Source organism: Suncus etruscus, chromosome 8, assembly GCF_024139225.1.
Source record: "Suncus etruscus isolate mSunEtr1 chromosome 8, mSunEtr1.pri.cur, whole genome shotgun sequence".
NCBI lineage: Eukaryota > Metazoa > Chordata > Mammalia > Eulipotyphla > Soricidae > Suncus > Suncus etruscus.
In genome coordinates this window covers 60,402,987-60,428,283 of record NC_064855.1, presented here as the reverse complement: position 1 = coordinate 60,428,283, position 25,297 = coordinate 60,402,987, and the positions used below count along the sequence as shown (strand labels likewise).

The window sequence follows — 25,297 nt, the reverse complement described above, 5'->3', positions numbered from 1 at the left end:
GCATGAAAATATAAAAAAAAAAACTATGTCTTCAATTTTTAAGGAGTCACATAAATCTCATGGCTTTAGGTTGCTTTGTGTACTGCTAAGAAATGTTATAATGTACTACAATCTGGGGACTTGTGGACAAAGTAATTGTACATGGGTTCTGCCTTATTTTTCTTAATGTTCTTTGACTGTAAGTTCAATATTTAGGCGCCAGCAAGGGGATTTCTTCTGAGAACTCTGTTTATGGGCGATTGTCCTTTCACTGTAACTATACCTTGTCCTCTTTGCATCATTGTTCTCATAATTAAAAAAAAAATCCAACTCAAAAAAATTCCTATTACTATTATCTCCCTCATTTTAAACTTAGCAGCTTATTAACTGATTGAACAAATATTCACTGACTGATTTTTGTATAATTGGCACTGCACTTGGCACTCAGGCTATAGCAGTAGGCAATAAATCGATTAATACAATAAATAATAGATATCAAAAGTATATGAGATGATAAATGGAATGGTGATAAATGGAAAACAAAGTAGGAACATGAGGCTGAGGATAAAAATTTAAATAAAGGTCCAGGAGGAGATATCACAAGAGGAGATTGGACAAAAAGTTGAATGGTTTGGAAGAAGCTCTGAAATCATGTGTTGGGAGAACTTAGGGCAAGATATAAGCAATAGGCCCAGCTATCTGATGATGTAAGAATGGAGGAGGCAGGAGTTGTAGGAAAATGGGTAAGGATGGGCATATCTATGAAACAGGACCAGAAGAAAGTAACACGCAAACTTAAGAGATCTAAATTCTAATCCATCCTTATGAGTCATTGGAGACTTTGGAGATGAGCACACATGATCTGCATTTGGAAAAAAATTGCAGTGCTGAGAAGACCATGAAGGCGAGAGAGGTGGTTGGTTAGGCTATTCTCACCAGGATGGAGAGGATCCATCCAGGCAGTTAGCAGAGAAAATGATGAAAAGTGAAGTTGGAATATAAGGTGGAATAGAGGAATTTTTTTTCTGATGACATAGTTGTTGGATGAAAAATCAAACAGATCATTATTTAGGAGCTTATCAGCACTTGCCAGACCCTGAATTCATTACCTCGAACCACTGGATGTGGCCCTAGTGACCCCCAAGCATCACAGGAGTAGATGACTTCAAAGTTTGTGGCCTGAGGACATGAACTGTAGTGGTTTTTGTTGTTGTTGTTGTTGTTTAGGCAACCACTATCCATATTCTAATTTTTACTTATTTTCAATTTAAGCATTTGCTATAATAAATGTGCCTAAAGAAGAAAGATTAGGGTTTACAATATGCATGCATAATTACTTAAAGATTATCTTGTTTTTATCTGGGAGTCTCCAAATCAGTTATCAGTATCCAGAAGGCCATTCTGGTGATAACTGGCCAAGCAAGTGGAGCTGTTCAGACCCTGTGGCACCAGTTGCCACCAGAGCCACTGAGTAGTGCTTGGGAATCACCAAGGCTAGATGTCACAATGTTCAGGGAAACATAAGGTGTTGGGGTTTTAACTCAGGTTCCTGTGTATCCTTGGCCACTAAGTTGTCTATGTCCCTAGCCCCTTTTGAGTTATTTATTTAAGAAATTACTTCAGCTTCATAGACAGGAATTGAGACTGGCCATCACCTAGCAATATGTTGTTCTTCTGAGCCAAGAGATAGCAGAATCCAAGGGCTGTTTGATTCTGCAGGCTGCTCTCACTCTAGTTCAATTTCTTGGGGAAATAAGGTAGGGAAGATGTTCAGCCATTTCATTCTATTTCTCAAATTTACAGATCTAATCCAGAAGAATATTTTTCTCTGGCCCCAAATGCATTGTAGTTAGCCAGAAATAACCAATCTATGGAGTTGCTCTAGACAGTGGAAAATCATTATTTAGTCAAAGCACTTTGCTAGTTAAAGAGTAATGAAGATGTGACTAGTGTGATAAAAATCCAGCTTTGTAAAGGAAAAAAAAGAAAACAGTTGTCTGTTTATAACTTCAGAGATTTTTTTTGGCAACATCTTTTATATGGCTTATATATATATATATATATATCTTATATATATATATATATATATCTTTTATATGGCTTACCCTCTCTTCGTAAACTGCAGGTAGAAGTATTTAAAGCCCCTAGGGAAATATATGACTATCCTTTTAACAAAACCTGAAACTTGAATGAGTAAAAATAGTATAACTAGAAAAAGGTAAAGAATCAGAAATAGAGAGAGAGAGAGAGAGAGAGAGAGAGAGAGAGAGAGCTCAAAGGTCTAGAAAATATGCTTTTTAAGTGTGAGCCCTGGGGTTCAATCCCTAACACCAACATGGCTGCCCAAGACCTATCAGGAAAAATCCTCAAACACTGCCAGTTAATCATAACCAGATTCTTTGCCTTAGTTAATGTGGAGGGATTTGGATGTTTATTATTTATAATTTTACAAGCATAGCTTCAAATAAGCAAAATAATTTTATTAAAAGTTATTACTATTTCTATGTATTGATCAATAAATTCTTTATCCTTATCATGTTTTAAGAATTTTCATGCTGTATTTCATCACATTGGAGAAATACAAATTTATTCAAACATTTTTGTTGTTTTCCTAGGACTTAGAAGAATTCTGCTTCAGGTTTTGCATAAACCATTTGACTGTAGTAACACAAACATCAGGCTTTGCCGAAATGGACCATGATCTCCTGAAGAACTTTATCAGTAAAGCAAGCAGAGTTGGAGCATTCAAAAATTGATCCTTACCTATAGGAAGGCATTTTCCTTGCAAGAGCCAGAGAATAAATTCTCCTAATTAATATCTGTGATTATCTATTGTTTGGCTACAAACTCATGTTCCATAAATATCAAGAGGATGGTAGTCAGTCCACCTGCTAACATCCTTTACTTAGAAGGTATTAAATGCTGTTATCAGACATGACAAAACTCAAGGTGGAAAAAATACTATGTCTTATATTTATTGTTTCTTCTCTTAAATCACTTAAATTGGACATTTTGGTCAATGATGTAAGTATAATGCTCTTCTGGTCAAGTGTTCCACTATTCAATAAGCTGTAGCACATGGTTAGCTGACAGAAAATGCTGTACTCCATTTTCTGTATTCCCTGGGAACAGCTTTATTTGTGAAATATTAAATGGAGTAAATTACCACAAAAACAATTAAAACAGCCTTTAACAACTGAGGTGTATATTCTTTCTGATACATTGTTCTGAGAGACAGTGGCTAAAATTCAGACCATTATTTGACTTCATAAAGGCCTTGGTTGTTAATTGTCATAAAAGCCAAAGGGTAATTTAAATTTTCCACTTACTTAGAGTCATTAATTTTCACAAGGGGATTATTGAGTATGAAGTACTATTTTGGAATGAATGTTATTTCTGGGCTCTTCTACCTTATATGAGTATATAGCATTATTTGCTCTTGTGTTGAGAGATTTGCCACCTTAAAAAGTGGCTGTGGGCCAGAATGATAGTATAATGGGTAAGGCATTTGCCTTCGTATGTGGGTGACCCAGATTCAATTCCTGGTACCCCATATAGTCCCCTAAGCCCTCCAGGAGTGATGATCCCTAAGTGCAGAGTCAGGAGTAAACTCTGAGTACTTCTGGGTGTGGCCCCAAAACCAAAAAATCAGTAATTTTTGGTTGTTGACTTTGTCTTCATAAAACAAAGTATAGTATGACCTAAAGTACTAGCTTAAGATGAAATAATATTTACATTTCATGTAAATATGAGAATGATATCAATTTTTACTTTAACTGCAAGTGAGAAACTGGAACATAAAAATAGCTTTAGTCTTCTAATCTATATTTCACAATGTTATTATGTAAGGAAACCTCTTTTAAAATTAGAAATCTTGTTCTAATACTAAATTTAATATTTGATAATAAATGCTTGTTTGCAGATATTATTCATATTATTGTCTGTATTTTGTTGAAGTTGTTTTTGAAGTAACTTCTTTTTGTATATCTTGAGAATCAAAATTGCTTGCATACCACTAGTTATTTTATTTAACACAGTGATTCCAAAGTTGTTCATGATTGAGTTTCAGTATTAAAATGTACACCACTCTTCACTCATGAACATTTCCTATCACCAGTTTCCGATTTCTCTCCCATCTTCCCCTTTGCCTGCCTTGGAGGCAAACATTTTGCTTCTCTCTCTCCTCCTCCCCCCCCTTTTTTAGACACTGTGGTTTGCACATTTGTTAATGAAGGGGTATAGTGCGTATCACTTTCTCTCCATCCAACATCCAGTTATTGTCCTAAGTGATCAGTTCCAACTATCATTGTCATTGAGGTCCCTTCTCTGCCCTAACTGCACTGCTCCACTATTTGTGGCAAGATTCTTACCATGTACTGTCTTCCTGGCCCTTCTCTCTGTTGTCATCGGATATCATTACCACACTATCTTTTATTTTTCTTATATCCCATAAATGAGGGAGATTATTCTGTCTATTCATTTCCGACTTTTCACTCAACATAATATTTTCCATATCTATCCATGTATAAACAAATTTCATGACTTCATTTTTTTCCCTAACAAATGCATAGTTTTCCATTGTGTAAATGTATCATAGTTTCTTTAGCCACTCATCTGTTCTCAGGCATTTGACCTGTTTCCAGATTCTAGCTATTGTAAATAGTGCTTTGATGAGCATAGGAGTGCAGAGGGGATTTTTGTATTGTGTTTTCTGTACTGTGCTTTCCTTGGGGTATACCACTAAATCTAAATAGGGAAACCAATCTTTGGAACTATCTAGTCTGAGTTGTTATTTTAAAAGTAATCCATGTTTGTTTTCATTTACTGTTTTGTCTAGCAGAGAACAAACAGTCCTCGGTAGTAGTTATTGCTATAAATTCTGCAGTTGGCCAACTTCCTTACCTTACTAAGCTAGACTTTTTTTTTTAACAAAGCCTTCATATAATTTTTCATTCACACTAAATATTAATAGTGTCTTGCAAAGTCTTCTCTTCCTCTTTCTTGCCTATTTGACAGTTCTTTGCCTTTTTCTTTTATGGCTCCTTTCACGTAAAAACTGGAACACTCAAATAGGAAGGAGTCAATTTATTCAGGGATGAAAATATGCAACCCCTTACCTAATTCATCATGGGTGATGAACCATACTTCATAGAGAAAAATTAAAAAAGGTTGAATAGATAAAAGGTTCATTGCAGGGTTTGGAGGACCATATATAGAGTAGGGGAATAAAACCAGAGATGGCTACATGCATGCAGGCCCCTAAATATTTACAATAATTTTGTTTAGCCCAAGAATGAGAATCACTGGTTTAGCCCTTATAACCTGGACCTCCATAATAGTAAGAGCACGTTTTAGGCCAGGCTGAATGAATTCCCTGGAGACATTACCCTGAAGGAAACATGCCCTCTCTAGTCTTTGAGGATAGGCTTGACACCAACAATCCCATGTAAAGAATATTTCTATGTGAGGAATGTAGAGCACCACTTTACCCTGAAATTCTGTTAAGGATATATGAGAGAATAGGTGCATTTTTATGACACAAAATCAGTAATTAAGGAATCCTTTTACACAAGTTCATATAGTCCATCCTTACATTTGTTTCTTCTCTTTCTCACATAAGGAAGTTCAGTACTTTAGTGCTTTACCTATAATTATACCCAACTTACACTGAAAAATTAAAGACTTTACAGAAATCAAAGTGTCCCCATCTACTGAGAGGTTTGTGAAGATATTTAATGCATTTTTTTTCTTTTTGAAAGTAAACCTTGCTATTCTTAGCTAGAACCTGAAAAATACAGACTGCAATTTGTAGTTACCTCCTTTTCATGATCATTGGGTCAAGAAAATTCTTTTGTCTTTGTTCATCAAATACAATATGTACGGAGAGATAGCACAGAGGCATTTGCCTTGCAAGCAGCCGATCCAGGACCAAAGGTGGTTGCTTCGAATCCCGGTGTCCCATATGGCCCCTTGTGCCTGCCAGGAGCTATTTCTGAGCAGACAGCCAGGTTTAACTCCTGAGCATCGGCCGGGTGTGGCCCAAACACCAAAAAAAAAAAAAAAAAAAAAAAAATACAATATGTGGCTTGTGGGCCATAGTTTGAGGACCACTGCAACTATACTATAGCTCCAGCCTAGGGTTTTTGTTTTATTTGGGGGATTCTCCCAGTGGGGTCCCTGGGGGACTGGGACCTCCCCCCCTTCCAGATATTTTTCAGTTGGAAAGATCTGAAAATGTGTGCTGCTCAGGCACAGTTCTTGGGATGAGATGCTAGGGATTAAAGCAGGGTTGACTGCATGAAAGACATAAAACCCAAAGGGGCCAGAGATAGTATAGGTTTAATGTATAAGATTCCTGACCTACAAGAGACCAAAACTGCATAAATAAATTTGGCTATTTCTGTCTATAGAGCCAAATAGATGGGAGAGTAGAAAATTGCATACACAGGTGCATATCTGAACATATGACATAAAGACAACATCAAACTCTGAAGACTCTTAACAACTAATTTATTTAAAATAGACAAACTATTGTAGAAAATAGTAACATACATTTTAAATGTACAATTTTAACCAATATAAAAAAGCAGTAAAGCAATTATTTGAGGCCTTAAGAAATCTCCATACATGATATCTGAAGCTCCTAAAATTCTGACACTAAATCTAATGTGTAGTTTTTAGCAAAATACCAAGAAATGTGGTAACTTCTTGGATGAAAGCGTATTCATATGATATTCATGCAAAAATTAATGAGACTGGAAAAAAGATTTCTAGTACCTTTGTTATTAAGATAACTACCAAAAATAAGTTTGAAACTTAAATGAGCACAAATTAAAATGGTTTTCTAACAAATAACATCAGAATTCTTTTTATTTTTAAGAAGTCAGAGTTCAGACTGTAGTTTTACTAAAATTCTACCTTAAATACCACCTATTTTAAATTATATCCTCTCTAAATAAGTTAGTCACACAGCTTAAATAAAACTTTAGGTTCCAGGGGGAAAAGCGCCTCTTTCTAATGTAGCTATTGAAGTTTCTGCAAAAATCAAATAGAAAATATGAATGCCTAGCCAAAAAGAAAACAAACTTTTGATTACTTTAATTCTTGTATTGGGAATAATGTGGCTTTGAATTTAACAGTGTTAGACCATACTAACTTGAAAAAAAAAATAAAGATAAATAGACAACTGCCAGTTCAAAAGTCATAAAATGGAAGGCAGGTACCATTTTGGAAAAAACACTCTTCAAATTTAGGAGGGCAGAATACCTGCTAAGATGCATTAGAGTTAGACAAATCTCTAAGAAAAAAGAAATTAAGGCTCCTAGAGTTAACAGTCCATAGAGTAAAATTGTTTCGTATCTTGATCCTTCAGGGCCCAGAAACATTAGAAAGTGCACTTGGGTTGTACTATTTTTAGGGTCCTCTGCAACAGCTCTAGCAAGAACACTTCAGCTTTCAAGTACTAAATGCGTGCTTTATTAATTCAGTGATCTGAATGGTATAAAAAACAAGAGTATTATTGACTACTCTCATTTTAAAATGAGCTGGATGAAGAAAAGAAATTATTACATGTCCTGAGGTATGAAATCTGTATCAGTAGTATGTTTACACTTTACTTTCTGCTTGTATTTAAAAGCTGAATTTATAAAACGAGCCTACAGAACATCAGATTCCATCAATAAACTAAAATCTAATGTATAAAAAATTAGTACATTTTCTCCTAGTTTCTAATAACCTGTTTTAACAGAAGGACTTAGAATCATTTTTGGTGAATGTTGGGGTAGGGTGGGGGTGGGGGTCAGCCAGCCAATTTGTATTTGGAAAACACGTTTTCTATGGTTCATGTTAAGTTAAAAAAATAAATATAAATTAATAAAGAAAATAGCAAACATCAAGCATATGCTACAAGAAAAGACAAAGTACTCAGTTATGTGGGGATTAAGATTCCCAGTCTGGGAGTATCCTCACCATTTGAAAAACAGAGCAATTACACTTTGGAAATGGAAACACCTGCTACAAACTTTTAAATGGTGGGATTTACACAAGACTTTCAATCTTGTACAATAACAATGTAGTCTATTGACCACAACATGGCAACTGGCTTAGGAATCAGATGCACAAATACTCATAGTGCATCTGTAATTTTATATCTACAAGTGAGCCCAAGATACATATTAAATATGACAGCAACCAAGCTGAGTTAATACAGTCAATTCAAGAAACCATACAGCCAGAGGTGTATGCAGTGCCCACCAACATCACATAGTCTTCACTTTTCTTCCTTGTTTGAAGTATCCATGCTGTCATTCATTTTCTGCTTTTGCATTCGTGTTCGTGTAGATGCTGGAAAATAAAAAAAGAAGTGTCAACAGCATTAATGGTGCCAATAAGTTGACAAAGGGCTGATGACTTCTTATTTTATGCTCTAGCCATGTCAATGAAGTGCAAGCCTTGAAAAAGTGATGGCCAAACTTTATATATATATATATATATATATATATATATATATATATATATATATATATATACATACATATATATATATACATATATATATATATACATATGTATATATACAGTGAATTTTTCCCAAGCATTTTAACACCAAAATGTGTGTACACATAAATTATAAAAATATATTCCAAAATATATTAAACAGAAAAATTAATACTTTCTCAATGTATCCCCCAAAGTGGTCTTATACAGACCTCTAGATGCTCAACTTTGTAGACCATTGTTCTAGAGATGATGATATTTAGTTTGGCACTTAAGCAGAGTAAAATATTAATAAGCTATCAACTCAGAATGATCAACTAAAGTATTGTTTACAGATCACAGCATTCCTTTGTGTACATGCTTTCTCTTGCAAATCCATGTTCTTTCTTAAACACGTCTCTCTGTCTCTATCTCCCTCCTACCTTCTACACCCTTACATCTTTCTAAATTTCTTTGAGTCAAAACTATTTTGTTTCACTAGAAAATTTATAACCCACAAATTTACAGTTTTGTATATTGAATTTAGATTTCTTAACATTTTATATTCAATGCTAGTATAATTAGAAATGTTTTGAGATAGTTTACTGAAAAAAGTTTTGTTTTAACTGGTATTGTACTTACTATTATATCTTCTGACCTAGAATGATATTTTTGAATCACTTAAAATCATATCTTTAAATTTTAATATTTGAATATTTCTCTTTTTTTCCATATCCTATATTTCTTTTTCCTAATATATATCCAGTACCAGACATCACTCACTCTCTGCTTCTCAAAAACAACCCAATAGGGCCTATATTGTGGTGCCAGGGATATGAGTCAGGATCAACTGCCAGTAAGACAATCATATTACCTACTGACGATCTCTTAGGACCCCAAATATCTTTAAAATGCATAAAGGGGCCGAAGCAATAGCACAGCAGGGAGGATATTTGCCTTGTATGAGACCCACCCGGATTTGATCTCTGGGATTCCATATGGTGCCCCAAGCATGCCACACGTGATCTCTGAGCTCAGAGCCAGGAGTAACTCCTGAGTGCCACCAGGTGTGGCCCCAAATTCTAGATAGATATAGATAGATGATAGATAGATAGATAGATAGATGATAGATAGATAGATAGATAGATAGATAGATAGATAGATAGATGATAGATAATTTTGCTATGGCCCAGCTTTACAGCTAATCTCAGAGGAAATGTGTGCCAAGCAGGCCACTGAAACTTATCAGCCCAGTTCTACAGATCCTGGAGCCTGCAAATTCCACACACCAAATTAGATGGGAAAGTAGTATAGCATAGAGGCCAACTAAACTCAATAAACAATAACAATAACATAAAAGGCTCAACTAGCAATAGTTTAATAAACCCTCAGATAACAATGATTTTAATGATGCTGTTGTGAGATAGAAAAATTTTCACAAATTTTTATTTTACTTAAGCATTTTCAATCATTTTAATAGCCATTTTGTTGTAACAAGCAATATAAAATGAATTATTTTGTGCCTGCTAAGCAGGCACTATTCTGGGTCAGTGGGAAACCAGGTTCAATGGTAAAGGGAAGGTCACATTGGTGGTGGGACTGGTGATTTAACAGTGAATTCTCAAAACAACCATATTATGGACAATTTTACAAATTATGGTGTTTAAATAAAGTTTTAAAAATATGAAAGGTCTGCTAAGATAAACAATTTCATTTACAGAGGCAAGTTAAATACTTACTCATTTCGGCCAGTTTTTGTTGGAATTTGGACTCGCCTGGGAGATGTTTACTGCAAATTAAATAAATACAAGGTACTTAATCTGTAATAATGGAAAACTCAAATTCCCAACACTTATAGAACTTGCCATGGCTTATTTATGCTTTTAAGTAATTTTAATAGTTTTATAAGCAACCCAAAATGTCACCAATTTATGATTCTTTAAAATTTATGATTCATTGTTCTTATAGAAAACAGTAGTTTTCAAGAGTTTTAAAATAGAAAGTTAATGAAAACAATAATAGTTTTGTGAAACAATGTTCAGACTACGTTTGTTTTGTTTTGTTTTGTTTTGTTTTTTATGAGTGAGTGCTGGGCCATACATAGCAATGCTTAGGTACTATTCCTGTGTTCAGAAGTAAAACAATGATCCTATTTTAAACATTAGATATTATCTCTGAATGCATATAGTTATATGATACCACTTACAAAATGCTTTAAACAACAGATATATATATATATATCTTAAAGCAATAATGTATTTACATCTACTTTAAATAGCAAATTGTAAAATCATCAATTATGTTAAGGAATATGCAATTTTCAAATAAAATAGGGATAAAATGGAGAGTCAAGATCAGAGCTGGTATTTTGTTCACTAGATGACCAATTCGGCTTCTGAAAAACATACAAGAATGGTTCCTACCTTCCATCTGCTTCATCAGTTCCATCGATATCAAAGCGCAATTTTTTCAGTGGCTTAGGAGGGTTGCTTCCCTCTGCACTCCTTTTGAGCACTCGGTCACTGTTGCACACCATCTGATTTATTTTCTGGAACTTCTCAGAAGTCTATAGATTACAAATTTCTCTTTTTAAGATAATTTAAGAACAGAATCTTTTAGTTATAAACCCTTAGCTATAGTTTGAGGTATATAAAAATGAGGCAAGTATAATAGCTTCATTTTTTATGCTTTATCAAATAAGAGTTATGAAAAATCTCAAAGTAAGAGTAATTCTACCTAACTCTGACCCAATAAAGTATCTCCTCTTAAAAATTCTCCTGTCTGGGGCCGGTGAGGTGGCGCTAGAGGTAAGGTGTCTGCCTTGCAAGCGCTAGCCAAGGAAGGACCTCAGTTCGATGCCCCGGCGACCCCTATGGTCCCCCCAAGCCAGGTGCAATTTCTGAGCACTTAGCCAGGAGTAACCCCTGAGCATCAAACGGGTGTGGCCTGAAAAACAAAACAAAATAAAAATCTCCTGTCTTGGGCTGGAGAGATAGCACTATGGGTAAGGTATTTGCCATGCACACACAGCAGACACAGGTTCGATCCCCAGCATCCCACATGGTCCCTTGAGTATGCCAGGAGTGATTTCCAAGCTCAGAGCTGTGCACCACCACTACTGGGTATGGCCCAAAAACCAAACAACAAACAAAAAATTTCTCCTGTCTCTTCCCATATGGATCCTCTTTAGTCTGTTAACTCTATGAAATACTTAGCTCCCTCAATTTTAGAACTCAGAGACAAAAAAAAAACCCCACTACTTCTCAGAAGCATATGAAGCTAGAACAGTTTGTGAAACCCTTCTCTGGACAGATTTTCTCCAGAGACCATAACACATACCTGGTAGATGGGCTGACTCTAACCAAATTACCTACTTCCTCCCACTAATCCTATCTACCAGTTTTTACATCAATTGTGTTTATTCCTCTTAACTAGGGGTTGGAACTAGTGTTGTGTTGACAAAAATAGCATGGCAAAAATGACTCAATCATTTTCAATTTTAGGTACAAAATAACTATGACATCCATCTAGCTCATTATCTTCTTCTATCTCTTTCTCTGAGTTGTTACTGTAGGAGATGAGGGGTGCTGTATTACAAGCCATATGACTTGAGCCAATAACTGTATGATTCTTCATTTTTTGTTAGTAACTCTCCCCTAGTTGGGCACTAAGAAAATTGCTGCTTGGGCTACAAAATTAATATGCAGAAATCCATGGCTTTCTATTCACAAATAAGGAAAGAAAAAAATATAGATTTTAAAAAATCACACCACAATTGTGCCTCAGAAAATTAAGTACCTTGGAATCAACTTTACTACAGAGATAAAAGACTAACCCTGACCTCAGGTATATGATCAATTAATCTTTAATAATGGTGCAAGAAATAAGAAGTAGAACAAGAAAAGCCTCTTCAACTGGTCAGCTACATGCAAAAAAAAAAAATATTAACTAACACCATGTACAAAAGTCAAATCAAAATGGATTAAAGACTTCAATAGCAGACCTGAAACCGTAAGGTACATGGAGGAAAACTTAGACAGAATGCTCCATGAAAGATGAAGGTAAGGTTATCTTCAAGGATAAAACACCACTGGTTAAACAAGTGGAAGCAAAGATAAATAAATGAGACTACATTAAAAAAGTAACCAGGATACAAAAACTGCCCTTGGAATGGGAGAAACTATTCACCCAAAACCCATTTGATAAGGGATTAATAACTAAGGTATATAAGGCACTAGTAGTGCTTAACAAGAAATAAACACCAAACCCCATCAAAAATGGAAATAGATGCACAGAAACTCCTTCAAAGAAGTAATGCAAATGGCCAAAAGGCACATAAAAAATGCTCACATCATATAATCTCACACCACAAAGACTGGAACACATCAAAAAGAACAAGAACAACCAGTCTTTGCATGGATGCAGAGAGAGAGGGACTGCTGGTGGGAATGTCAACTGGTCCAGCCTTTTTGGAAAACAATAATGGATACTCCTCAAAGAAACTAGAAATTGAGCTTCCATATGATCCTGCAATATCAGTAACTCTTAGGAATATACCCTAAGGATCAAAAACAATGCAGAAAAGCACTATTCACAATAGCCAGAATATGGAAGCAACCTCTGTCTGTCAACAGATGAGTAAATAAAGGAACTGTGATACATCTACAATGGAATACACAGCTGTTAGGGAAAATGACGACATGAAATTTACTTAAACACAGATGAAAATGGATATTATATTGAGTGAAAATGAGTCAGAGTGGGAGGGATAAACACAGAATGATCACACTCATTTGTGGGATATAAAAAAATAAGATAGTATGTTAATAGTGTCCTGAGAAGGAGCCGAAGCGGTGGCGCTAGAGCTAAGGCATCTGCCTTGCAAGCGCTAGCCTAGGACTGACCGTGGTTCAATCCCGGCGTCCCATATGTTCCCTCCAAGCCAGGAGTGATTTCTGAGCACATAGCCAGGAGTAAACTCTGAGCGTCAATGGGTGTGGCCTCCGAAACAAACAAATATAGTGTCCAGAGACATAAGAGATGGGGGCCAGGAGGACCAGACTATGGTAGAAAGCTTGCCACAAATAGTTGAGAGTACAGTAAGGAGACAGGGCAGAAAGGGACCACTATGATAATGATAATTGGAAATAATCACTCTGGATAAGAACTGGATGCTGAAAAGAGGTAAGGAGATATGCATGATATCCCTTCAGTAACTACTGCAAACCACAGTGTTTAAAAGGGTAAAAAGAAAAAGACAGAGAGACAGAGAGAGAAGGGTGGGAGGGGAACTAGGGACATTGGTTGTGGGAAATCTTCACTGGTCAAGGGTCTTGTATATTGTGTGACTGAAATGAAATCATGAACAACTTCGTAAGTTTGTAAAGAAAAAAGAACTGAACAGTTCTCTCCTTTCTACCTTCCTTCCTTCTCTTCACCCTCCCTCTCTCCTTTCTGCCCTCCTTCCATCCTCCATTCCTTCTTCCCTTCTTTCAGTCCTTCCTCCCTTCATCTTTGTTTCCTTCCTTCCTCCTTTTCTTTCTTCCTCCCTTTCTCCAGTCTTTCCTGCTTCCCTTCCTTCCTCCTTCTTTCTTTCCTCCTTTCTTCTCTTCTTCCTCCCTTCTTCCTTCCTTCCCTCCTTCATTTTCTCCTCCCCTCCCTTCCTCAAAAAAAAAAAAAAAAAACAACAATGAATAAAGAGAACTACTGCTTGGTAACTCATCTGTCTTGTGAATAGACCCTGCAGCTAGCTAAGTACTGGATTCCCAGGCTAGAATAAGTCTTCAAAGTAATCTATCTCATATCTCTGTGCAACAAAGACTATCATATAGCTATACTGTTTACATAAGGTAGAGTAACATGTAACCAATTTATAATCAGTTTCCAGATAAAAATCTGAGAGGAAGAACAAACAAAAACATTTACCGTATATGTATAAAACAGTAGGTAGACCGACTCATATGACATTTTAATATGGTATCTATCCATACAAAAATATGTATAGCAAGAAATTCTGAGATGATATTAATATAAATTTAATATCAGTACGCTTATAAAATAGTTTTATTTTATTATTAGTTATTCAAATATAGCAATTCTTATTGTTAATCTCTTACAGGGCACAATTTATAAACTTTTATATTAGGTATATATGCATAAATAAAATAGTAAATATAGGACTTGGTACTACTCTCAGTTTCAAGCAGTGAGATTACTATACATACTTTCAAACCTTGTTCATAAACAATTTTATAAAAATGCTTTCCAAATATTCAGGTAATAGAATTGCTTAGAATTATATGCTTTTTAAAAATTAATCTCGATTTTAAAATAAACTATAATGTTACATATATTTATAGCAAGCTATATAAATTAATTCTATGCAACATGCTAAATTTATACTATAGAAATCTTAAGCTTCTTTTTAGAGTACATTTTACTTTGTCATATGTTATAGAAAGAAAATACTCACCCCAAATGATTCACCAATTGATACTAAGATTCTGCCAAGTTAAGATAAATACCAATTAGTAATATGAATCACATACAACTGTGAATAAAATGAATATAGACACATCACTATTGAATGGTAATGAAATGTGTCCTCTACTCCCTGAATACTGATAAATTATACTCATTAGAGTCTTTCTAATGGTGCTAATCTAGTCATATATTGTGGTGGTCTTACTGATATTTATTTACACATCTGCAAAAACATACTCTAACACTACCCTTATTTTAAAAGGATAAAACAAATTTAGCTTTAGTCATACAAAATACTCCTTAAATCAAAGGGTAAATTCTCATCTGAAACTTCCTTCACATTTCTTATTAAAAACCAAGTGATGAGGATGTACTATAGTTAGGATGTACTATAGTTAGGGAAATGCCAAATATGCACTGAGCTAGGACTTGATTCCTGGAACCATATGATCCCTGGAGTATCAGAGAATGCAGTCCTATAGGTCCCCAGCACTGCCAGGGTGGTGCAGGTATTCTGAACAACATTGCATCCTCAGGCCCTTGCAATGAACTGCCAGCCCAATTGGCTGAGAATCTATTGGGCCAAAAAGATAGTTTGATGGTTACTTTGCAACCCAATACATACCTTATATGGTCCCTAAAGTGATCCTGAGTCAAGAAGCACTGAACACTACTGGGTGTGCCCCCAAAATAAAACCTAATAAAACATTTTAAATTTTGTGTATTCTCTATCCTGAAGATTCACTGCTTCTTCACCCAAGGCTGGGCTCTCAGCACTTTCCTCTCTTGAGAAGCTCATGTTCTCTTGAACATATATCTATCTCCTCTTACATTACTCTAAATAAATATCTCTAAAAACTGTTTTTATTTCACTACAGAGAATCACCAGTGGGGCCCCTGGAACTGCTAAGCATTACTTGAGAGAAATAACATACCTTCAAAAAAAAATCAAAATAAAAAAGTAATGATCAGATTTCTAATTGCAATTTGTAGTGGTAGAGAACAAAATAACATATCATATACCTAAAATTGGAAATAATGTCTAGTCAGTTTGTTTCATCTTAATCTATGTTTTTAAAAATAAAGCTGAAGAATATTATTAGACTGTCCTAATAGAAATTTAATCATATATATATATATATATATATAGACATGACACTATTATGTACAGACTTTTATTAGCCTCCAATCCCTTGATAGGCCATTACTATATTTAAAATAATTGGCCATTTTCTGCAATATATAGATATAGATATATACAATTAACCAGAATATGCTGTACAAAGTTAAAATGTTCTCCTACTACCGAGTCAAAGATTTGACAGGATTTTCAGAATGTGACCTTTTAGCTAGGGAACTTCAATCCAGAAGTGATTTCACCAAGGTCAGTAAATAGTGCCTATTATCAGCATAACATAGATTAATTATCATCCTTAAAAATTACCTAAATATATATTTCATATAGTGATGTGGGGCTATGCAAAATAAATAGATACGGTATGAAATCTTTGCAGCTTACAGAGTTGTAGATATCAGCATACAGATACTCAACTCTTCATACCAAATAAACAAAGGATGGTATGGAGTTATACAGGAGCACTTATATATAAGTGCTAATTATTTTCTACCGTATGTTTTTCTGTAATTTGAAATCTTTATCATGAGTATGCATTACTTATATAATTAAAAATATCACACAAATGCTTTCTAAGTAGTTAATATATCCTTTCTCCTCTGTTTTTCTTGCCCATTAAAGTACAACTATATGGGCTGACAATTTCTGAGATGAGACTACATTAACTGTAGTAGTTAATTTGCCTCCCACTTTAGTGAAATAAGATCAGTTTCAAACAGCCCATGATAACTTTAATAAGTCAACTGAAGAACTTCAAAGTCAAAGAGCACTTGTGGTAGGATGTGGAAGATAATATAATAATGCAGTTGTATCATTTGTGAATTTAAAACAACCTTTCACTTGAGAATTTAAAACAGTTTCACATCATTACTTCCCTGATCCACAGCTCCTTTTTGAAGAAGAGTTACAAGAAATCACAAGCAGAATTCAGGATGGACTACTGAAGATTTAATGTACAGTGTGCTAATTTTAATAATGAAACAAGGTGAATGGGTTCACATCTAATGAACTGCAGAATGAATTCATTATTCTTACTTTTGAGGCATCTGGAACTAAACCCAGGTCTCATTCATACAAGGCAAATGCTATATTACCAAGGCACATCCTTGGCCTAAAATAAAAATTCTTAAAGATAATATTTGGTTAGCAAGTTAATTACTTAAAGCTATTACCAAATTGGTTTTTAAAATGTCTACAGAATAACAGACCCAGAACTCACAGAAGTTGATGAAATATGCAAGCAAGTTCAAGAATATATAACATCCCACCCCAATCTCTGAAAAATTCTTATCATGTCATTTTACTTAGTATAAATAAGCAAATCAAGGACGTGAGTATAGTTTATTTAAATGAAGTTTCAAATGTTTATGTTTCAATCAAAATAATCCTCTTTTATTCTTTGCCACCTCCCTAAAAAGAAAACACTAACCTTGTCCTTGGAGTCATTTTTGTTGGTGTTGGCAGACCTTCTGAAATTTTATATGGGTTCTTTAGGGGTGATATATAGATATTCCCCCCAGGAATCCGCAAAGGTGAACTAGAAAAATTGTAAGGACTCCGAGGAATGTGAGGTATTGGAGACAAGGCAGGGGGCTAGGGAAAAAAACAAAGAAGTAGATTATTTAATGTTTTAGTAAAACCCATAGCTTTTTAATTAGGCTTTCCCAGTCAAAATATACTTTTAACATACCCTTGTAGAAGCATACTGTAAAATATTTGTTTTCAGTCTCTGCATGAAGACTGAATTATAGAATACTATAATGGAGTCATATTCCTCTTCTCTAATCAAAACACGTTTGAATGTCTAAGGAAGAGTAAAAACATTTGTTAAATGAATTTGGAGGTTTATTTAAAATTTTTCTTGTAGTGCACAAAGACAGATCATCTTTTTAAAAGTTAAAGTACATTTTAACAGAAGCAAAAATTACGCAGAAAAAAAAATAATCTGAAAATAAAAACTCTTCTGGGGCTTGTAACTGCTTTTACTAGAGGTGAAATGTCACAGACATATGAATACATGGATATATTCCTACTTATATCTGAACAGGGAAAGATTTGTCACAAATAACCCACTTATTATAGGGATATACTACTCCTTAATAGTTAAATAATGTTTATTAATATTAATAAAGTGCCTTAGCTTTCCAATTCCATTTAAGTTTCAGCAATAAACCAATAAAGGACTGAAGCAGTAGCACAGCAGAAAAGGCCAACCTGGAGACATTCCCCAGCATCCCATAATATGATGCTCCAGCCCTGTCAGTAGTGATTCCTGAGTGCAGAGCTAGTAATAAGCCCTGGCCTTTGCCAGATGTGGCACAAATACAAACAAATGAAAACCCCAATAAATGGCACAAAGTGAGAGTATACCAGATAGGGCATTTGCCTTTCAAAGAGCTGCACCCTTAGCCCTGTCAGGAATGACCCCTGAGCTCAGAACCAGGAATAAGTCCTACCAATTTTGGCCCAAAAATAAACCAACCAACCAAACAAACAAACAAAAAAAACTCCAATAATAAAATAGTTGAAAATTTCTATCACATGGTCAGATATGTTTATAACTATATTGAAAATATATTGTCAAGGAAGAATACTTACCTCCTGAACAGCGTGAGGAAGATCTTTGTATGCTGTTACAATAATTTTGAACTTAAGGTCTATATTCTTCACTTTGCATATACCATACATGGAACACATCATAATCTAGTAAATAAACAGGGTGTCAAAAATAGATTTTTGTTACATTCTTTTGTTTTAAAAATCCTATTATCTTTCTTTTAGCTCCATTATTAGCTCTATTATCTTTCTTTTAAAAATTAAAAAAAAAATTTTTTTACAGGAATATCTTTTCTTTTTTTTTTATTTTTGGGGAGAGCGCGAATGCAGTCCCCCACTACCACAAATTATGCAGTCGACTTTCCCACATTTGGGGAAATCGCAAGGGTCAGCACATCCGGAGTGCAATGGATAAGCCTCACCCTGGGAAAAACCACCTTCGTGATCATGGAATCTCCCCTGCCAGGGAAGTATGGAATATCTTTTCTTATCTACTGAGCTTAGTTTGTAAGTCCATGTTAAGTGTTTAGCCATATTATGTTTAAAAAAACAAAATGCAAATGTACAACTCTCAGTTTGGGTTTCTATTTCTTAAGTGTTAAAAATCTGACATTTGAAATGAATAAGTATAAATATAACTAATCATTTTTAAAAAGCCAGTTTCAAGTGATCCAATAAAAACAAAAATAACATTACATTTGGTAATATAGAAGAAATATAGAACTACTGGAAAGAAAAAGTGGGATTCTTCAGCATGTTAATAATATTTTGGTATCAAGAGCTGGATTTTGTTTCACATAAATTTAGGTGGTATATTTATGGCAAGATATATTTTTTAAATAATAACTTACTTTATTTAAAGAGCATGTATCACATAGTTGACATAGCTGATCATAAAGCATTTGTTTCCAGGTTAATGAGATATAAATTATTGTAAAAAAAAAAAGTTTCTCTGAAGCCATTATGTTCAGAAAAAAGTAACAGAATGGTCAATTAGCAGCAAGAGCTTACTAAATCTTCTGACAATGTCTTAATGGCCTCACTGGAGGTACAAGAATTTTCTCTTTTCTCTTTATTTCAAGACATATTCTTACAAGAAAATAAATTTATAACATTATTTAAAAGTATTTAATGGTAAAAAAGAAAAACACAAAAACTAAAAAAAGGGGGCGGGAGAGATAGCATAGAGGTAAGGTGTTTGCCTTGCATACAGAAGGACAGTGGTTCAAATCCCGGCATCCCATATGGTCCTTTGAGCCTGCTAGGAGTGATTTCTGAGAGTAGAGCCAGGAGTAACCCCCGAGCACTGCCAGGTATGACCCAAAAACAAAACAAAAAAACAACAACAACAACAACAAAAGTATTCAATGGTCCCTGTATATTTAAAATACTAAAATTAAAAAAATATTTTAAGAACCATTACAACTTAATAACAAAATGACAACTCAATGAAAAAAATAAGCCAAATATTCTAAACAGATAATTCTCAGAAGAAAATATAGAAATGGCCAGCAACTACAGAAAGAATGTTTAATCAACATTAGCCAATAGAGAATGTAAGTCACCTTTTATCCACTAAAATGATTGTAATTTTTAAAAAAGTAAATAACAAGTTAATGAGGACACAGAGAAACTGAAACTTCATATATTACCGGTAGAAATTTAAAATGGTATAGTCACACTGGAAAGCAATCTGGTAATTCCTTACAAGTTTAACACATAGTTATCATATAATCTAGTAATTTTATTCCAAAATAAATAGCCAAAAAAATATAGTCCCCTGAATACTGATCCCTGAGCATTGCCAAGACTAATTCCTAAATGCAGAGCCTGGAGTAACCCTGAACCCTGATGGTGAAGTAATCATCAGGTATGGCTCCAAAACAAACAAAAAATTCCACAGAAACCAACACATATAATGTCACAAAAACATATTTATAATACCAAAGTGGAAGCAATTCAAATATGTATCAACTGATGAATCACCATGTATAATATATTCATTCAATGACAGTAAAAAAGAATTAAGTGTTGATATAAATGTAACACTGATGGAAAAATGAAAATACTAATAGAAAATCAGAAACAAAAAATGACATTTAATTTAAATACAGGAAATAGACAAATCTACATACAGAAAAATAGAATAAAGTTGGCTGAGACTAGAGAATGTGGGAGTATAGGGAGGGATAACAGATACGAAGGTTTATTTCAGGTATGATGAAAATGTTTTAAAATGGATAATGGTGATAATTGCATAATATTGTGAAATATTAAAAACTATGAATCATGCATCACAAATGGATGAAATGTATAATATGTGAAGTATAACAATAAAATTGTTCCACCAAAATACTGTTCTTAACAAAGTTTCAGAGAAGAAAGACACATAGCTGTGCTCTGTAAATTAATTCACCATTTTCAGGCATTATTTTACAATTATTATTATATATTAATAGACATTATTATTCAATAGGCAATATTTTTATTTTGATAAAATTATTTAAATTTGTTTTATTTATTCCCACTAAAATGAAACCGATTTATCCTAACAAGGTAATAATAAGTAGGATCTTTCAGAATATTTTTTAAATAATTGTTATTGTGATCAAAGTGAATTACAAATCTTTCACAGTAATATTTAAGGTACATGGTGACAATGAATTAATGCCACCACCAATGTTGTCTTCCATCCACCCCTGTTCAGAGCATGTATCCCATACCTCTTTTTTCTTTTTTTTTTGGTTTTTGGGTCACACCCATTTGACACTCAGGGGTTACTCCTGGCTATGCGCTCAGAAATCGCCCCTGGCTTGGGGGGACCTTATTGGACGCCGGGGGATCGAACCGTTGTCCGTCCTACGCTAGCGCTTGCAAGGCAGACACCTTACCTCTAGCGCCACCTTCACGGGCCCCCATACCTCTTTTTAAGAATTTTTATAAGTAAAATATATTATGTTATTAAGCCAATAGTTACTTGATACATTTAAGTTCTAAAAGCTAACTTGTAACAATTACAGAAAAATATATAAAAGATAGTCAACATATGAATAAATATTAAATCTACTAAGCTGATTAAGCTTTGACTGTAATCTTTTCCTAAGAAACCAATACATGGGGCCTGAGCGGTGGCACAGCGGTAGGGCTTTTGCCTTGCACATGGCTGACCTAGGATGGATTGCTATTCGATCCCCAAGTGTCCCATATAGTCCCCCAAGCCAGAAGTGATTTCTGAGTGCAGAGCCAAGAGTAACTAACCCCTGAGCGTCACCGGATGTGGCCCAAAAAACAAAAATAAAAAAGGACGGAAGGAAGGATGGGAGGGAGGGAGGGAGGGAGGGAGGGAGGGAGGGAGGGAGGGAGGGAGGGAGGGAGGGAGGGAGGGAGAGAGAGAGAGAGAGAGAGAGAGAGAGAGAGAGAGAGAGAGAGAGAGAGAGAGAGACTACATCAGGGTAGTCAAACTTTTTAAACAGGGAACTAGTTCACAATTGCTCAGACCATTGGGGGTCAAACTATAGTTTAAAAAAAATGACGAACAATAGAGGCCCATGGGCCAGAGTTTGAGAACTCTTGCCCAAGATTGAGACAAGGGGCCGGGAAGGTGGCGCTACAGGTTAGGTGTCTGCCTTGCAAGCGGATGGACCGCGGTTCGATCCCCCGGTGTCCCATATGGCCCCCCAAGCCAGGGGCGATTTCTGAGCTCATAGCCAGGAGTAACCCCTGAGCGTCAAATGGGTGTGGCCCAAAAACCAAAAAAAAAAAAAAAAAAGATTGAGACAAGTCACTGAGAGACAGAGAGAAGGAGGGGAGTCATAGAGTGCGGTGCACATCCCACACATGTGCATTTGTGGGCTCAGGACAAGTCGGCTATGGCCGATAACCGGGACAGGCAGAGGCAGCACAAACACCCAGAGGGTCGGATAAATAACCCGAGGGAGCCGCATGTGCCCAGGGGGCTGTAGTTTGAGGACCACTGCTACTGAATCCAGAGGACAGCTCAATAACTAAAGTACCTGCTTTACACCAGAGGACAATTCAGCAACTAAAGTACCTGCCTTGCAGTTACTTGGTTGTGAGTTTAAACCTCAGTGCACCCACATGTACAGCCAGGTGTGTGTGTGCAAACTGCAACTGAAGTCGACAATTCTGGTGAACTCCTCAACTAATGATGTATGAACACTGTGGCCTGAATGCAGTTTCCTTTGAACATATATGTGAGTACTACAGTGATCACTGGTGAGTGCAACAACAAGAATGTGTGTGATTACCATAAAGTGGTGCAACCTCTGGCAAACATGTGGAAGCACTGCAACCTCAGAAGCCACTATGGCCCAGTGTGTGAGCATCACAACTAAGAATGTAAGATTCCCAGTCATAGCAGCAAAAATGAAAAAAAATAAGTAGTTCAATGGGTCGAAAGAAAAGGAAGTGAAATGTTATACCTGGTCCAAATGCCTGTCTTTCATGAGTTCATACTCATTTTGCAGGGTGTGCTGAAAAAGGGTCCAGATGATGTGTTCTAGTTCTGGGTGGTTGGAGAGAAGGCGTGCACACAAGGTATTGAGTCGAAGATATGCTAAACGGTAAACTGGACAGATAAGGAGAAATAGTCGTTTTATCATTCATTGTGATTGACAAGTGAACTTTTCCAAATCACGTAAACTATGATGCTATTAAACAGCACTTTAACAGTAACATCACCTTTACATTACTCTTCCTATGCATAAATGATCCCTAATCTCAGCAGTTAGAAACCTAGAAAGCATAATAGTACTTTTAGTGCTGGGGAGTGAACCACAGCTTCACACATGCAAGGCAAATGCTTTGCTGCCGAACTACATCCCAGTAATGGTTGAACTGATTATTGCTGCATGAAATAAGCAAACATAGGGAGAAAGAAAGGCGAGAATAATTTTCATTTTGCCCTTTTTTTGGGGGGGGGGTCGTACCCAGTGATGTTCATGGGTTATTCCTGGCTCTGCACTTAGGAATTATTTCTGGCATTGCTCAGGGGCCATATGGGATGCCAGGGATTAAACCCAGATTAGCTATGTGCAAAGCAAGCACCTGTTTTATCACTTTAGGCCCTACATAGAACTTTTGTATTTATGTTTTTTATATTCTCTGGACCTGAGTAGGATTACTAGATCAGTGAATGCATCTATTTTGGCTCATTTTTTAAATAAATAAATTTATTTATTTTTCATTACAAACATATCTGTAATTGGGTTTCAGCCATAAAATGCACACCCTTTTCACCAGTATACCCTTCCCTGCAATAATGGCCCCCAATTCCCTCCTTTCCCAACCCCTGCCTATCTTCGAGACAGGCATTCTATTTCTCTCATCACTATCATTGACATGATAGTTGTTGGTGTAGTTATTTCTCTCACTCACCAATCTTTGTGGTAAGCTTCATATCATAGGCTGGTTCTTTCAAGCCTCACCTCTATTGTCTCTGGGTATTATCACCATACTGTCTTTCATTTTTCTTAAATCCCACAAATGAGTGAAACTATTCTGTATCTATCTCTCTCCCTCTGACTCATTTCACTCAGCATAATACTTTCCAGGTCCATTTATGTATAGGCTAATTTCATTTTTCCTAATATCTGTGCAGCATTAGCACAATTTAGATATAGCATTGTGTAGATATAGCAAAATTTCTTTAGCTACTCAGACAACAGATATTTTGAAATTAGATAAACTAAAGTTTTGTTAGTTCTGTTAGTCCTAAGTTGTAAAAAATCGGGAGTTCTTACATTATTAAAGAACTATTACTTTTAAAAAAGAATGGAATTGCCAATATGTGTAAATTTTTCCAGTCCTAAAATCAAAAAGAATTTTCTTTATAAATACTGACAAAGTATGCTGAAAAATCATAAACCTAAACAGATTACCTAAATGATAGCATGACTATGATGTGAAACTTATTTATATATACTAAAAAGACTATTAAAATATAGGCCTGGAGATCAAGAATAATAAAATTGAACATTATCCCATCTACTTTTAATATACAAACCTTTGTACGTACAAGGTATGTTTTTACCACTTGACCCATATCTGCAATAAGCCCCTAATTATACTTTTTTTTTTTTTTAGTTTTTGGGCCACACCTGGCGTTGCTCAGGGGTTACTCCTGACTGTCTGCTCAGAAATAGCTCCTGGCAGGCACGGGGGACCATATGGGACACCGGGATTCGAACCAAGCACCTTTGGTCCTGGATCGGCTGCTTGCAAGGCAAATGCCGCTGTGCTATCTCTCCGGGCCCGCCCCTAATTATACTTTTTAAAAATAATTTATCCCACTGGTGTTCAACTATTAGCAAGCATCAGATTTACCTGCAAGTTTGTTTAAAAAGAAAGGGTTTCTGGACTAATCCTAGAGTTTCTGATTAAAATACTTTTAATGTGAGATGCAAAATATGTATTTTTCTCTGTAATGTTTCAGATGAAGTAATTCCGCTAGATATAAATCACACTTTGAAATCACAGTTCTAACTTCAGTACCACCTTAAAATGTATCTGTCAATTCAACATATTTCAATTGGAAAAAAAAATCAGAAAAGTTGGTTATCACAGGGGCTAGAGGGACAGTATAGCAGATAAAGCAATTGCCTTGCATGCAATTAACCTAGTTTTGATCTCACCCTGATGGTCCCCCCA

General features: G+C 35.4%; 2 protein-coding genes and 1 non-coding gene across 4 annotated transcripts in view; 1 reads left to right on the top strand and 2 right to left on the bottom strand.

Moving 5' to 3' along the window:
* Nucleotides 1-3,089, top strand: part of RCBTB2 (RCC1 and BTB domain containing protein 2) — a 56,892-nt gene extending 53,803 nt beyond the window's left edge. Inside the window, exon 13 of the mRNA XM_049778790.1 lies at nt 2,595-3,089. Within this exon, the coding sequence (XP_049634747.1) occupies nt 2,595-2,735 (141 nt within the window). The 3' untranslated portion in view covers nt 2,736-3,089. The remainder of the gene's footprint in view (nt 1-2,594) is intronic.
* A 3,379-nt stretch (nt 3,090-6,468) lies between these two features.
* RB1 (RB transcriptional corepressor 1) overlaps nt 6,469-25,297 on the bottom strand; it is a 150,318-nt gene continuing 131,489 nt past the window's right edge. The window contains exons 20-27 of one of the 2 annotated variants that reach the window (XM_049778764.1): nt 23,071-23,216; nt 18,671-18,775; nt 17,763-17,876; nt 17,502-17,665; nt 14,927-14,957; nt 10,878-11,020; nt 10,194-10,243; nt 6,469-8,341 (exon numbers count right to left, since the gene is read on the bottom strand). In XM_049778764.1, the coding sequence (XP_049634721.1) occupies nt 8,283-8,341; nt 10,194-10,243; nt 10,878-11,020; nt 14,927-14,957; nt 17,502-17,665; nt 17,763-17,876; nt 18,671-18,775; nt 23,071-23,216 (812 nt within the window). In that variant the 3' untranslated portion in view covers nt 6,469-8,282. The remainder of the gene's footprint in view (nt 8,342-10,193; nt 10,244-10,877; nt 11,021-14,926; nt 14,958-17,501; nt 17,666-17,762; nt 17,877-18,670; nt 18,776-23,070; nt 23,217-25,297) is intronic. The other variant, XM_049778762.1, reaches the window with a different exon arrangement.
* On the bottom strand, nt 18,938-19,102 carry LOC126017114 (U1 spliceosomal RNA). The gene has a single exon (XR_007498785.1). It is a non-coding gene; the product is annotated as a U1 spliceosomal RNA (small nuclear RNA).